The 12506-nt window shown below is 64.2% G+C and overlaps 1 protein-coding gene across 3 annotated transcripts; it reads left to right on the top strand.

The window, feature by feature from the left end:
• Window positions 1-471: 471 nt before the first annotated feature.
• On the top strand, window positions 472-10877 carry EGLN2 (egl-9 family hypoxia inducible factor 2). 3 transcript variants are annotated; one of them, XM_053266795.1, is made up of 5 exons: window positions 480-1889; window positions 7002-7121; window positions 8966-9102; window positions 9595-9662; window positions 10373-10877. In XM_053266795.1, the coding sequence occupies exons 1-5, from the start codon at window positions 1239-1241 to the stop codon at window positions 10426-10428; spliced, it is 1032 nt and encodes a 343-aa protein (XP_053122770.1). In that variant the 5' UTR covers window positions 480-1238; the 3' UTR covers window positions 10429-10877. The 3 variants fall into 3 exon arrangements, with proteins under 3 accessions (XP_053122772.1, XP_053122771.1, XP_053122770.1); XM_053266797.1 differs by lacking the exon at window positions 7002-7121 and having other exon boundaries at window positions 472-1889; XM_053266796.1 differs by lacking the exon at window positions 9595-9662 and having other exon boundaries at window positions 473-1889.
• Window positions 10878-12506: the final 1629 nt, after the last annotated feature.

Below are 12506 nucleotides of genomic sequence, written 5' to 3'. Positions count from 1 at the left end.
GCAACCGTAGACGAAAGGGGAACGTCTGCAGCTTGGAATCCAACAGCACTGGATAATGCTGCCGGATACAGCGAACAGCAGCAGCTTAGATTTAAAAACCACGCCATGCAGGAGAGGATCAGAGTGTCTCACACAGAAGTATCTTCAGGGTAAGGGCACTGGCTACAGATGGAGAGACTGAGCATGCTCTTTTCTCGCCAGTTCTCTAGGCATTTCACAGCACTTCAAATTTGCCTTCAGCAGCACCACTGTAGTCTTTTCCTCTTTGTCCTCCAGTAGTTTGGGTGCAAAGTAATACAAGCAAAGCGCCCCCCTCCACCCCGCTGCTTTTCTGCAAAATTTGGCTTTGCTTTCTTCCCGTTTTGAAGAAGTTAAGAAAGTGGTACCGGAGTTGTGGGCAGAAAACAGGAAGCAGTTTCCTTCGCTCGTACGGCGCATGTCCCTTCCTTGCACAGATTCAGAAAATCTCCCGGGGAAGAAAAGGATCTGCTGCACCGGCCGGCCGCCTGCCCGGCCGCAGCAAGCAGGGCGCCGCCCGCCGTCTCCGTGGCCCGGGCAGGAGCGGGGAGCGCTGAGGAGGCCTCCCCACCCCCGGGCCCCCCTCCCGCTCGCTCGCTGCCCGCCCGCCTGTGCGGCTTGGGCTGGGGAGCGCGTCCCGCCCACCACCGGGGGGAGGCGGCGGCGGCAGCAGCAGCAGCAGCAGCAGCGAGTCCGCCGCGGCGCGTCGTCGAGAGTCTGGATCCTCCTCCGCCACCTCCTCCTGCTGCGGGGCCAGCCTGGGGAGCTGCTGCCGCCGCGGGAGCTAGAGGTGCAGAGGCCGCCGCCGCCGCCCAGCGTGTGAGGAGGCGCTTCGAGGCCGCTCCCCAGTGTAGCCGCAGCCGGCGTGAGTGCGCTGCCCATCCCCGTGGCCTCGGGGCGGGGGTGCGCGACAACGACGCCTTCCCTGTGCCGCCGCGCCTGCCCTCTCTCTCCAGCCGCCGCGTCCGTGTCTGCAGCCCACCCCTGCCGTCCAGGGGCCGCCGCCGAGACGTTCCTGGCAGCGCTGCCGGCGCCCACTGCCCCCCGCGCCCTCTCTGCCGGGCGAAGAAGGGGCTGCCCCCCGCCACCAAGGCCCCTTCCCGTGACGTCCTGCGTTGCCCTCCTGCCGTCGCCGCCGGCCCCCGCCACGCTGCCAGCGCCAGACCAGGCCGCGCCATGGCGACGGCCCCCGCCGGCTGGCCAGGGGACATGATGATGGCATGGAGGAGTCGCCTCGTCGCCCCTCGGACGACCCCGTAGGCCCCCTGCCCTGCCAGAACATGGGCCGGGAGAGGCAGCTGGGGCTGGGCCCGGTGGCCAGGGAGGCGTGCTGCCCGCCGCCCTTGCGGGAGAGCGAAGGGGGGGCGGCCGCCGCCGCTGCTGTCGGGGGGCTTCTCTTCTTGGCCCTGAACGGACACCCGGAGCCAAAGCGCCGGAGGCCGCCGGGCCCCGGGGACTCGGAGGGCGGCGAAGGTCCTGCCAAGAAGCACCGGGCGGCGGCGGGGGGCCCCGCGGCTCCGGACCCCAGCAGCCCGCAGCGCGTGCCCGTCGGCCGGCTGGCGCTGGACTACGTGGTGCCCTGCCTGGACTTCTACGGCATCTGCGTCAAGGACGCCTTCCTGGGGGAGGCTCTGGGCGCCCAGGTCTTGGCCGACGTGGAGGGCCTCCAGCAGAGCGGCAAGTTCCGCGACGGGCAGCTGGTCAGCCAGAGGACGGTGCCCGCCCACAGCATCCGCGGAGACCAGGTGGCCTGGGTGGAAGGCCGGGAGCCCGGCTGCCAGGCCATCGGCACCCTCATGGCGCGCCTAGACGAGCTCATCCTGCACTGCGCTGGGAAGCTGGGCAGCTACCACATCAACGGCAGGACCAAGGTGAGGCGGAGTTGGGGCCAGGCAGGCAGGCAGGCAGGCCCCGGCTGGAGGCAGGGCCTGAAGCCAGAGCGACAGGCTGGAGAGGGGAGGGTGCCTCTGTGTGTGTGCAGAGTGCATTTCTCCCGCCATTGCATCGCTGCCCACCTAGGCTTAGGGGCAGCCTCCCCTGGAAGGAAGGGGGCTTTTTGCTGAACCCTGCGCTGCGCATCTTGGCACTGAAGGGGAGGGCCTGGGCTCCCAAGCTGTGGGCAGAGGCCGTGGCAGGAGCCCACTTCTGGCCGCTCTGTGATGCCCGGAGGGTCGTTTCCACCCCCTGGCCCGGGTCTGTGTCTGTGCAGGGACACTGTTTATATTCGGAGCCCAGGGGCCTCAGCTGTCTCCCCAACTCCCCAGCAGCCCTGCCAGTGAGAGTCGCCTTCTCCTGCAGCTGAAGTGTTTGGGAAAGGCCCTTGCCAAGGGGGTGAGGTGGGCGCCAATGCCCTCCTCCTCCTCAGCAGCAGCAGCAGCAGCAGAGAGGGCGGCTGGGACTCCGGGTGGCCTGGGTCTGCTGAGGCCGGACAGCGCTGCCCGCCCTGGAGGAGGCTGCGTGCCCCAGGAAGCCTCGGAGAACTGCTGCACCGCAGGCCAGTTGCTTCCCAGCGTGAAGCCGAGAGCTGCGAACTCATGGCTCCCGGGGCGGGTTCTTCTTCTCCCCCAGTCTCCTCCTTGCGGGGTCTCTTCCACTTTCCCGGGAGCAGAGCGCAGGCAGGACCCGACCAGCAGCTGCTGCATGATGAGGGCAAGGAGAGGGTGGGGCACCTGAGGGCCGGGCCCTGCTCGGCCCCCGCTTGTCTTTGCTCGTGCGGGAGTGGAGCCCTGGAAGGGCGCCGAAGGAACAGCTTCCGAGTGGGGTCCCCCAGCCCTAGCCGAGGCTAGCCTTGGGGGCCCAAGAGCTGAGCCATGAGAGGGCGCTGGCCTGCATCACTTCCAGGCAAAGCGCCAAGGTGTGCCAGATCCGCACAAGGTTCCTTCATGGCAGCCGGCGGGCGATAACAGGATTGCCCTAGTTTTGCGGAGCAAGTGGAGTGGCAGCAGCAGCAGCAGCAGCCTGGGGCTGGCTTGCTCCTCCTAAGGCTCCCTTGGAAGGCTGGACCCAGGCCAAGGTCAGGTGTCCTCCTCGCCCAGGACAGGCGGCCCCGGAAGGCAGCCGCAGCAGCCCCCGGAGGACCTGCATTCTCCCCAGCTGCTGCTCTGGCCTGCCTTGTGTGGAAACAGGCTCTCGGCTACCCTGTTTCCCTGACTCCCAGTCCAGGTTTGTTCCAGATTCTTTGATGCCCCCGGCCACTGTAAATGGCTGCTGGGGAGATGTGGGCTGTGGGCAGTGTTCCTTGCCACCGGCATTCCCAGAGGGGACTGCTGCTCCTGTCATCCCCAGCTGCAGTGGCCTTTGGCTGGGGATGATGGGAGTTGTAGTCAACAACATCTGGGTGTCCCGGTGGCAGGGAACACTGTTTGTCACTCAAGGGCAGCTGGAGAACCTCCGCTTGCCCCCCCCCCAGGCCTTGAGAGGCTTAGCTGAGCTGGAGTCTGTCCTGTGAGCCTGTCTGAGGTGTCAAGGCTTGACCCAGGATGTCAGAGGTCACGGTGCTCCTGAGCATGTTGTTGTTGTTGTTGTTATTATTATTATTATTATTATTATTATTATTATTACATTTATATCCCACTCTTCCTCCAAGGAGCCCAGAGCAGTGTACTACATACTTGAGTTTCTCTTTCACAACAACCCTTTGAGTTTCTCTTTCACAACTTCTCTCTCAGGTTAGGCTGAGAGAGAAGTGACTGGCCCAGAGTCACCCAGCAAGTCTCATGGCTGAATGGGGATTTGAACTCGGGTCTCCCCGGTCCTATTCCACCACTCTAACCACTACACCACGCTGGCTCTCATGTGTGGAGCGCTCACCCTTGAATTGAGAGTACACAGCCTGCTCCCAGCACCTCTCAGCTGAGGGTGCAAGCGTTGCTTCCGGGCCGGCTTGCTCCTTGCGCTGATGGCCCTGGGCGGGCAGAGCGGCTTCCGTGGCCTCCTCGGCTTGTCTAGGCAACGGCAGCAGATCCCTGACCGATGGCTGTTGTTTCCTGTGGAGAACGTTTCCTCTCTGCGCCAGCAACCCTGAGCCCGGAATCTGGCTGGCTTCCCTTTCACCTGCGGACCTTCCCAGCATCAGTGCAATGCGGCTGACTCTGGGGTGGAGCCAGCTCTTCTCCCAGAGTCCTCTTGGCCCTTTTGTGCTGTCTTGAGCTGGCACGTAGGCGCTTCCACTTCAGGCTTTCTCTCTTCTGCAAACTCTTCCTCCTCCTCCCCCCAGATAGCTGTGTGTGCGCACGTGTGCACAAGGGGCTGGTGGCTCCATGGGGCAGGGAGGCACACGGTGGGTGGGTGGGTGGGTGCTTGGAGGCACCCTTAGGCTTGACTCCTCCCTCCCCCAGCGGGGCCATTGCCACGCTGTGCCCCTGGGGTGGAGTGGCTCCCTGTCAGAGGTGACCAGGCTGTGGGGGTGGCCTTGGGGAGGGATTGTTACCAAGCAGGGGGGCCCCTTGGCAGGTGGTCCAGGGCCCGTCTGCTTCCTGCTTCGGGGAGTGGGTGGTTTTTCCTATTTTCTGGGCAAAGCGATTTTGCACAGGCTGCAGTGGGGCAGCTGGCCTCTCCCGCCTGGCTTTCCCAAGGACTGGCTGGGGTTTGGGGGCTGGCCGGGGACACAGGCCGACTGGCTTGCTCAGGGTTCCAGGAAGACTCCGGCCCGGCTCCGGCTCTTCCTGGAATTCCAGCTGGCCTCCTCCTGCTCAGGGCTGGCTGGGCTGTGCAAGGCGCTCCAGGGGCTGCTTGGGGTGGGGAGCCGCAAAGCTGCAGGCAGCCGGAGACCTGCACCCCCAGCATTCTTTGCATGGGGTTTGTTTGGCCAGTTGTGTGTGGGGCGGACTGGTTTGAGCCTCAGTCCCTAGAAATGATTGGCTGGGAGTGTGTGTGTGTGGGGGGGGGGATGCCTCAGAACTCTTGGGTTCCTCTTCCCATGCTGTGAGAAGGCCATGAAGGGGCAGAGTTTGGCTGGCGGAGCTGTGGGGCTTCTCCCCCCCAGAGCCCCTGTGGGCTGAAACTAGAGCATCCTGGGAACTGGCCCTCAGCCTGGTTGGGAGGGTGTCCGCGGCGGCCTGCAAGGCCAGCCTTGGCGGGGGCTGTGAGAGCAGCTGCTGCTGCTGCCGGTAGCCCTTTGAGTGGGCCAAGGCACCAGGACTCCCGGGCTCCCTCCCGGGGCCAGACGGCAGGGTGCCTGCGGCCTGGCCCCAGCTCTGGAAGGGCTGCCGGCCCTCCGCTGAGATCCAGGCTGGCGCAGCCCAGGTGTCTCCGGACTCGGCACGGGGAGCTGGTGGGGCTGGGGCTGGGGCGGGGCGGGGGGGGCTGCTTCGTGGCCGCCTGGGGAGCCCTTCGGCAGCCTGGCCTGCCCGCTGCCCCTTCTGCGGCGTCCCCACAGTTGCCAGGGAGCAGTGCTGCTCGCGCCCCCCGCCCCCCAAAAGGGAGCCTCTTTCCCGCCCAAGGGGTGTGTGTGTGTGTGTGTGTGTGTGTGTGTTAGTTCCGTGGAGCTCTCGGAAGCGCCCGCTGCAATTGCGGAGTGCAGCGGGCGGGGGGGGGGGCGCTTGGAGCTCCTCCGGCCGGCTCCTGTCCTCGGGTGACCCTGCAAGGAGCATCCCACGTGGGCTGAAGGCTCAGTTTGGGCTGGGAGCGGATCCTGCGTCACGGGGACTCGGTGTCCTCGGTGCGCCCAGGCACAGAGGGAACAGGACGCACCAGCCTCCTCGGGCGCTGTGTGTGTGTGTGTGTGTGTGTGTGTGTCTTTGTGGCAGCTCCCCCCTCCCTCCCTCCCTCCTGCTGCGCTGATTGGCTGCAGCTTTTTTGCCAGCGGGCGGCCGGCGCGGATGGCATTTCAGCCCCTGGATTATTTCCGTGCAGCCGCTTGAGAGATTTCCGTTTGGCTTTTCTGAAGAGGGGAGGGGGCAGAGTTGGCACGGTGGGTGGCCCCTTGCCCACTCCCTGGCCACGCTCTCCCCTCCCCCTCCTGCTTAAGCCTTTGTTGTTGCAAATGGGCCACCCACAGGTGACCCCTGACCTCTCCATTGCCCCCTCCCCATCTCTCAAGCACAGCTCCAGATTCCTCTCCGTCCATTGACGCCTTCTGCCTTTTTTAATGGTCCCGACCCCAGAACTCAGCAAAAAAGGGGTGCCTCTGAGCATGTGCAGAGTGATTTTTAATCGCTGTGGAGAAACTATCTGCAGCCCTTGCATCTCGATATTATCGGAGCAAAAAGCGTCTGAGGGGTAATGAGCTGGGTCCGAGGCTGTATCAACGGCTGGCTCGGGTCTCTGCCTTGCAGGGTGGCTCTGCGTGGCACTCGGTGGTGGTGGTGCAAACTTCGACATTTCCTTGGGAAGACAACTGGGGTGCAGAGGTGGAGAATCCCTAGAGGTGCCTGCAGGGTCCTAGTGTCTGCTTCTGGTGGTCTCGGCTGAACTTGGGGGGCGGTACATTGGCCATGGGGCTCAAGCCCTCGGGTCATGGAGGCTCAAGGCCCCGTGGGGTCTGTGCTCAGTATGTGGACCCTACTCAGCATGTGCAGAGGGCCTTTCTCACATCACTTTGCCATGCCCAGTGGCGTAAGCTCTCAGAAATGCTGTTTCCTTTAGGAACGGAGCACGTCCGATCCCCTCTGTGTGTGCTGCCCCTTCTGTGTGTGTGTGTGTGTCTCTCTCTCTCTCTCTCTCCCCACATGTCCCCTCCCCACTGCATGTTGCCTGCTCCTCCCTTGGGAAAGCTACAGGCCTGCCGACTCTGCTGCTGCTGTCCTGGCCCCTGGCAGGGGGGTTTGTGGGGGGGGGTGCAGGGAAGCCCCCAAGGGCAGGGCAGGCTCGCCCCCCAGTCGGCAACATGCCCACAGATCCTGGGGTTGCTTTGAGCGGAATCTGGGGCTGGGCCCATTTTTTGGACCCACTTTTCGGGCGGGGGAGCATCGGCGGGTCTGTGAGCTGCCCAGCCCTCTCCCTGGCAGTGAGCCCCCTCCTCTCTCCTCCCCCCTCCCCTCCAGGCCATGGTGGCATGTTACCCTGGCAACGGCATGGGATACGTCCGGCACGTGGACAACCCCCACCGAGACGGGCGCTGCGTCACGTGCATCTATTACCTAAACCGGCAATGGGACAGCAAGGTAGGTGCTCCTAGGGGGCGGGGGGCGGGGGGGCACTCCCCTGCACTTGCCCCCACCCCCAGTCTCATGCATGGCACAAATCCTCCCTTGCCGGGTGGAAGCCCTCACCTCCCCCCCCCCCGCCCTGCCCCTCCACCCCCTCCCTCCCCTCCGGCATGTGAGATCCTGCTGGGCACTGGAGTTGCATCAGCACAGGGTTGCCCAGCCTGGCGGGGGGGGGGGGTTGTCCCTAAATACGTTGTCGGACTACAGCACCCCTCACCCCCCACTGCCGCAATGGCCAAAGGCTGCCCAGTGCCTGGGGGTGATGGGAGTGGTAGTCTGATAACATCCCGGGACCTCAGGACGGTTGCCCTCGGATTAGCTTAGCTTGGACAGCCGAGACCTCTGGGGTCCTTGCGGGGGGGGGGGAGGCTCGGACTCTGGGGTACGGTTCCTTGCTCACGAAAGAGGGCAGAAGGTCATAGCAGAGCGTGGGGCTCACTCTGGGGATGTGAGAAGTGATACTTTGAAAATGAAAGGTAAGTGTGCACCTGAGCATATCCAGAGTACCACAAACCAGCCAGCACAGGGTTTCTGGGCATGGAGGTAGCCAGGAGCCCTCCTGGCCACAGGAATCAAAGACACAGTGGTGGGGGGTGCAGACAGGGGCCATCTCGGGACGGCCTGTGATGAGCCGAGGTCCTGGGTGTACGCTACGGCACTCGTTACAAATACTTATATAGCGCTTTCCCACAAAACGTCTCAATGCTGTTTGCATAGAAAAGCTTCCCTCTCCCAAAGGACTCGTAGTCTAAAAAGAAACCTTAAAGGAGACCACGGCCCCTGGAGGGATGCTGTGTTGGGGTTGGAGAGGGCCAGTTGCTCTCCCCCTGCCAAATGTAAGAGGATGACCACTTTTAAAAGTGCCTCTTTGCCCAGTTAGCAGTGGCAGGACACTCCTCTGGCTGCTGGAAAACACATCAGGTTATTTAAAAATCAGGCCAGCATCTTGCTCCCAACAGAGGGCAGCCAGGTGCCTTAGAGGAGCCCACAAGCAGCACACCAAGGCAACAGTCTTCTGTAGACTGCCTCTGAACATGGAGGTTTGATCTAACCATCCTCGCTAACAGCCAGCAATAGACTGAAGCTGCCGTCTAGGCTGATGGCACCAGCGCATCTTGTGGCAGGGAATTCCACAGGTCAGTTCTGTGTGGTGCAAAAGAGAACATTCTTTTCTCTGTCCTGCATCTCAGTTCCGCTGGGGGTGTTCCTTTAACCCCTTAAGTGCTGCCTTAGTGTGAACCAGCAGAGATGGTTGGCTGAGGCTCAGCCGTTCTCTGGTGGGGTGGTCTGTGGATTAATTTGGCCGCTTTTCCTGAACTGTCTTCATCTGAACATGGGTGGATTTGGGCTGAGGAGGAGTGAACTGCCGCCACAGAGAGCTTCCTGGTTTGGGGGGGGGCAGCTTTTTATGTGTGCACATGCGCTGGGGCCGGGGGAGGCGTGAACCGCCATGGTCTCCCAGCTCCCAAGCCAGTGTGCTGCCGACTGCACACTCCCGTCCAGGGCACCAGTCATTGGCAGGGTCTGTATCTCAGCCTCTGCGGGGGCTTGGTCCACACACTGCCCCCCCTCCCCGCTCCACCAAGCTGCTGATCCTTTGTGCCCTGGATGGCCTCATGGGGCCCCCTTTCTGCGGGGGAATGGCCTGGCCTGGCCCTCAGCTGTGAGCCGGAGGGTGCCCCCTTGCTCCCCCCCCCCGTGGCCTCCCCTGCCATTGCTGCAGCCCCTGTGTGGGGTGCCCTGCAGCTGATTAGGCCGCTCTGCCCACGGCTCCTCTCCTGCGCCTCTGCCTTCCCCAGGTCCACGGCGGCATCCTGCAGATCTACCCCGAGGGCCGGCCGGCCGTTGCCAACATTGAGCCCATCTTTGACCGGCTGCTCCTCTTCTGGTCCGACCGGCGCAACCCGCATGAGGTGAAGCCAGCCTACGCCACCAGGTAAGGGGGTGCTGAGCGGGGCGGGGGGGAGGCCTCTCACCCGCTCCTGAGACCCAGGGGTGCAGGGAGCTGCCCTTGAGACCTGTGGAGCAGTGCTCCTGAGCATACACAGAGTGGCTCTGTCGCCACAGCCAGCTGGGTTCTGAGAGCCTCCTGGGTTTCGGCACAGCCTCCCAAACCACCGGAGCCCTGCAGCATGTGTGTAGCAGAGCAGCCCCTGAGCGTGTGCAGAGTGCTCTGCTTCCTCCCCCAAGCAGCCCTCCTTTTGTCTGGGAGTTGGGGGAGCCAATTTCCCAGGCTGGCCCGAGAGCCCAGATCCTGGCTGGCTGATTTCTGCAGGATGTTCAGCGCCCCAATGGGAAAGGGGGAGTTCTCTTGCACGCATGCCGGGTGGCTCCCTGGCGGGTCGTGGCGGTGCGGGGGGGTTCGGAGCCAGCGGCCCCTCGGCCCCAGGGCGCTCCCTGCTGAGGGCTCTGTGCTTCCTCTCCTCAGGTACGCCATCACGGTCTGGTACTTTGATGCCAAGGAGCGGGCGGAGGCCAAAGAGAAGCACCAGCTGGGTGCGTGAGCGGATCCTGCCTTGGCGCTGGCGCCCTGCCCTGCGCACCCTTTCCAGGGCGGGCTGGGGACGTGTGCAGGGACCCCACAACCGGCCTCAGGCGATCGGGGCTCCCTGGTGCTTGCTTGGGGTTGGCGGGGAGCAGCTCCCTCCCCAATGAAGGAAGAAATCTCCCACCCCGCCCCGATGCCAGGGCTTGGCTGGCCCCATTGGAAGCAGGGGGGGTGGCCTGGATGGAGCCCTCCCTTCCCCCCTCCCCCCCCCATCCCGGTCTGACCCAGCACGGCTCTTCTGAGGCCCTCCTGGATCACAGATGTGGCCAAACTACACCTCCCACCACCCCCAGCCTCAATTTATTGGAGGCTCAACAGTTGGGAGCCCCCCCTCCCCCCGCCGGGTTGGATAAACGCATGGAGGAAAGTGGGCTTGTCCAGATGTCTGCTCACCGTGACATCTCAGTGGAGCCTCCAGGTTGCGGAAGCAGTCTACCTTTCCACACCCGTGGCTGGGGCACAGGCCTCTTGCCTTCCTGCCCTGCCTGTTGGCTTCCTGGAGCCCTCTGGTGGCCTGGCGCATGTGGCGGAGCAGTGCCGGGGGTGCCTCTGGGCACGCACAGATTGCATCCCCCTCCCACAGCCCGCTGCCGCACCCGTTGGGAGGCCTGCCTGGAGGCAACCCCTGACAACACCTCTCTGGTCTTTCTCCTCGCAGCGTCTGCTGAGAAGGGCGGCCCATCGCCCGGGACCCAGACCAACGGCCCCACTTGAGAGGCAGCTGGATGCTGCCGTGGGAACCTGACCGCCAAGGACAGCCTTCCTTCCTCTTGGCCCATTCCAAGCCGCCTGTGTCTGCTGCTGTTGCCGCTGCTGCTGCCGCCTGAGTCTGCTGCCGCTGCTGCCGCCCCCCACCCTGGCTGGATGCAGCTGAAGCTCCCAGGTCCCAGCCTGGGGGGAGGAGGAGGAGGAGGAGGAGGAGGGGCTGTCCGGGGAGGAGGAAGGGTGCTCAGAAAGGGGGGCAGCGCATTGTGTGGACCGGCAAGAGGGGCCCCCCACTCCAGCCCCACATGTAGGGGGCAGCCCCCCCCCGTGGCCCTCTGTGCGCTTGTTCCTGCTCCTGTGAGTCCATCCGTTAACCGAGAGAGGGCAGCCCAGGGGGGAGAGAGAATGGGGCATTGTACGGAGGCAGAGATGGGACGGAATAAACATTACCTCATGGAGACGGCCTTGGCCTGACCGTTTGTGGGCCGGCGGGGGAGGGGGGGAGAGAGCCCGGACGCCTGGGGGGGGGGATCCTCTGGGGCGGATCGGGGGACTTGCCATTCGCCAAGGCCGAGATGGCAACGTGGAGCCTCCAGTTCCTGAAGCAGAGTACCTCTGAATACTAGTTGGGAGAGGCAGCAACCGTGGGGAATGGCCACTGGGGGGCTGGAGTAGATGCCGCCCCCCCCCCCCGCTGCCAGGGAGACGTGACAGAAACCCGTCCGGAGGTAGCCCAGCTGCAGGTGGGCTGGGGAGTCGGCACCCCTGGACTTGTGTGACCTCGTGGCAGGCAGGCAGGCGGACCGACAAGGCGGCGGGCTGTGGGAGAGGAGGCTGCTCTGGCGGGGGGGCTCCGGAGGGCTCACGCTGCACTCCTGGCCCGGGCCTGGGGGTGGCTCCCGGGGGCCTCTGAGCCAAGGCCCCCCCCTTGCCCCGCCTGCCCCTGTGGAAGCAGCGGGTGTCGTGCGGGCAGCGGCCAGGCGCCCACGTGGTGTGCCGGTGCCTCTGGGTGCCCTGGCGCAGTGACGGGCGAAGGGAGCCCCCAGGCACGGGCGGGGGGGGGGGGGGGCGGCCTGGCTGCAGCTGCAGGGTCTCTTCCAGGCTGTAGAGCACGGAGGACTCTGTGTGGGGTGTGGGGGCAAAAAGGGAGTGCAGTGGGCAAAGCTGCCACAAGGGGGAGCCCCAGGGCTGTTTTGGGAAGGTGGTGGGCCAGGTTGGCTGGAGCTGGGGGGGGGGCTTTTCCTGTTGGGGGGGCAACGGGGCGGAGGAGGTGGGTGGTTAACGGCCCCTTTTGCTCCGTGTGTTACGGGAAAGAGGCAGCCCCTGTTGGGTTCTCTGATGTGCAGGTGGCAGGTTGGTTCTGCCTCATACTTTCTCCTTGTGTCTTTTTGGGTAGAGGAGGCATCATTTAAGCCCCCCCCCGCACCCCCACAGGACTGCAACCCCCCAAATCAGGTTTTTTTAAAAAAGCCAGGCCCAGAGAGCTCAGCAAACACGGTGAAGTCCTTGCAGAAGGGAGTTCTGTGAGCCAGAGTCTCTCTCCTCCGAGGACCGGGAGCAACTGCAGAGCTGGCTTAGTTAGGGGTCAGGAGTGGGGGTAGTGGCTTCTGGCTGGGGCTGAGCACCACCTTGCATGTCCGAAATGCAGCGGGGGGCTGCGGGGGGGGGTCGTCCCTGGTGTGCTGTGGAGTCTGCCCCATTCAGCCTCCCCTTTTCCTGCAACTCCATTCTCTCCCCATGCCCCACAGAGGCAGCTGCCATAGACGGAGTCAGGCCCTGGGTCCATCTAGCTCAGTCTTGTCTTCACAGACTGGCAGCGGCTTCTCCCAGGTTGGAGGCAGGAGTCTCTCTCAGGCATCTCTCTTGGAGATGCTGCCAGGGCGGGAACTGGGGACCTTCTGCAGGCAAGCAGGCAGGTGTTGCTCTTCCCAGAGCAGCCCCGTCCCCTGAAGGAAATATCTTAAGAGTGCTCACATGTCGTCTCCCATTCAAATGCAGACCAGGGTGGACCCTGCTGAGCAAAGGGGGCCCTTCCTTCTTGCGGCCACCAGCCCAGCTCTCCTCGGCAAGCGCTGGTCCTGCAGACA

The sequence above is a fragment of the Hemicordylus capensis genome, chromosome 7, assembly GCF_027244095.1.
Source record: "Hemicordylus capensis ecotype Gifberg chromosome 7, rHemCap1.1.pri, whole genome shotgun sequence".
Taxonomy (NCBI): Eukaryota; Metazoa; Chordata; class Lepidosauria; order Squamata; family Cordylidae; genus Hemicordylus; species Hemicordylus capensis.
This window is presented reverse-complemented; position numbering and strand designations above follow the sequence as displayed.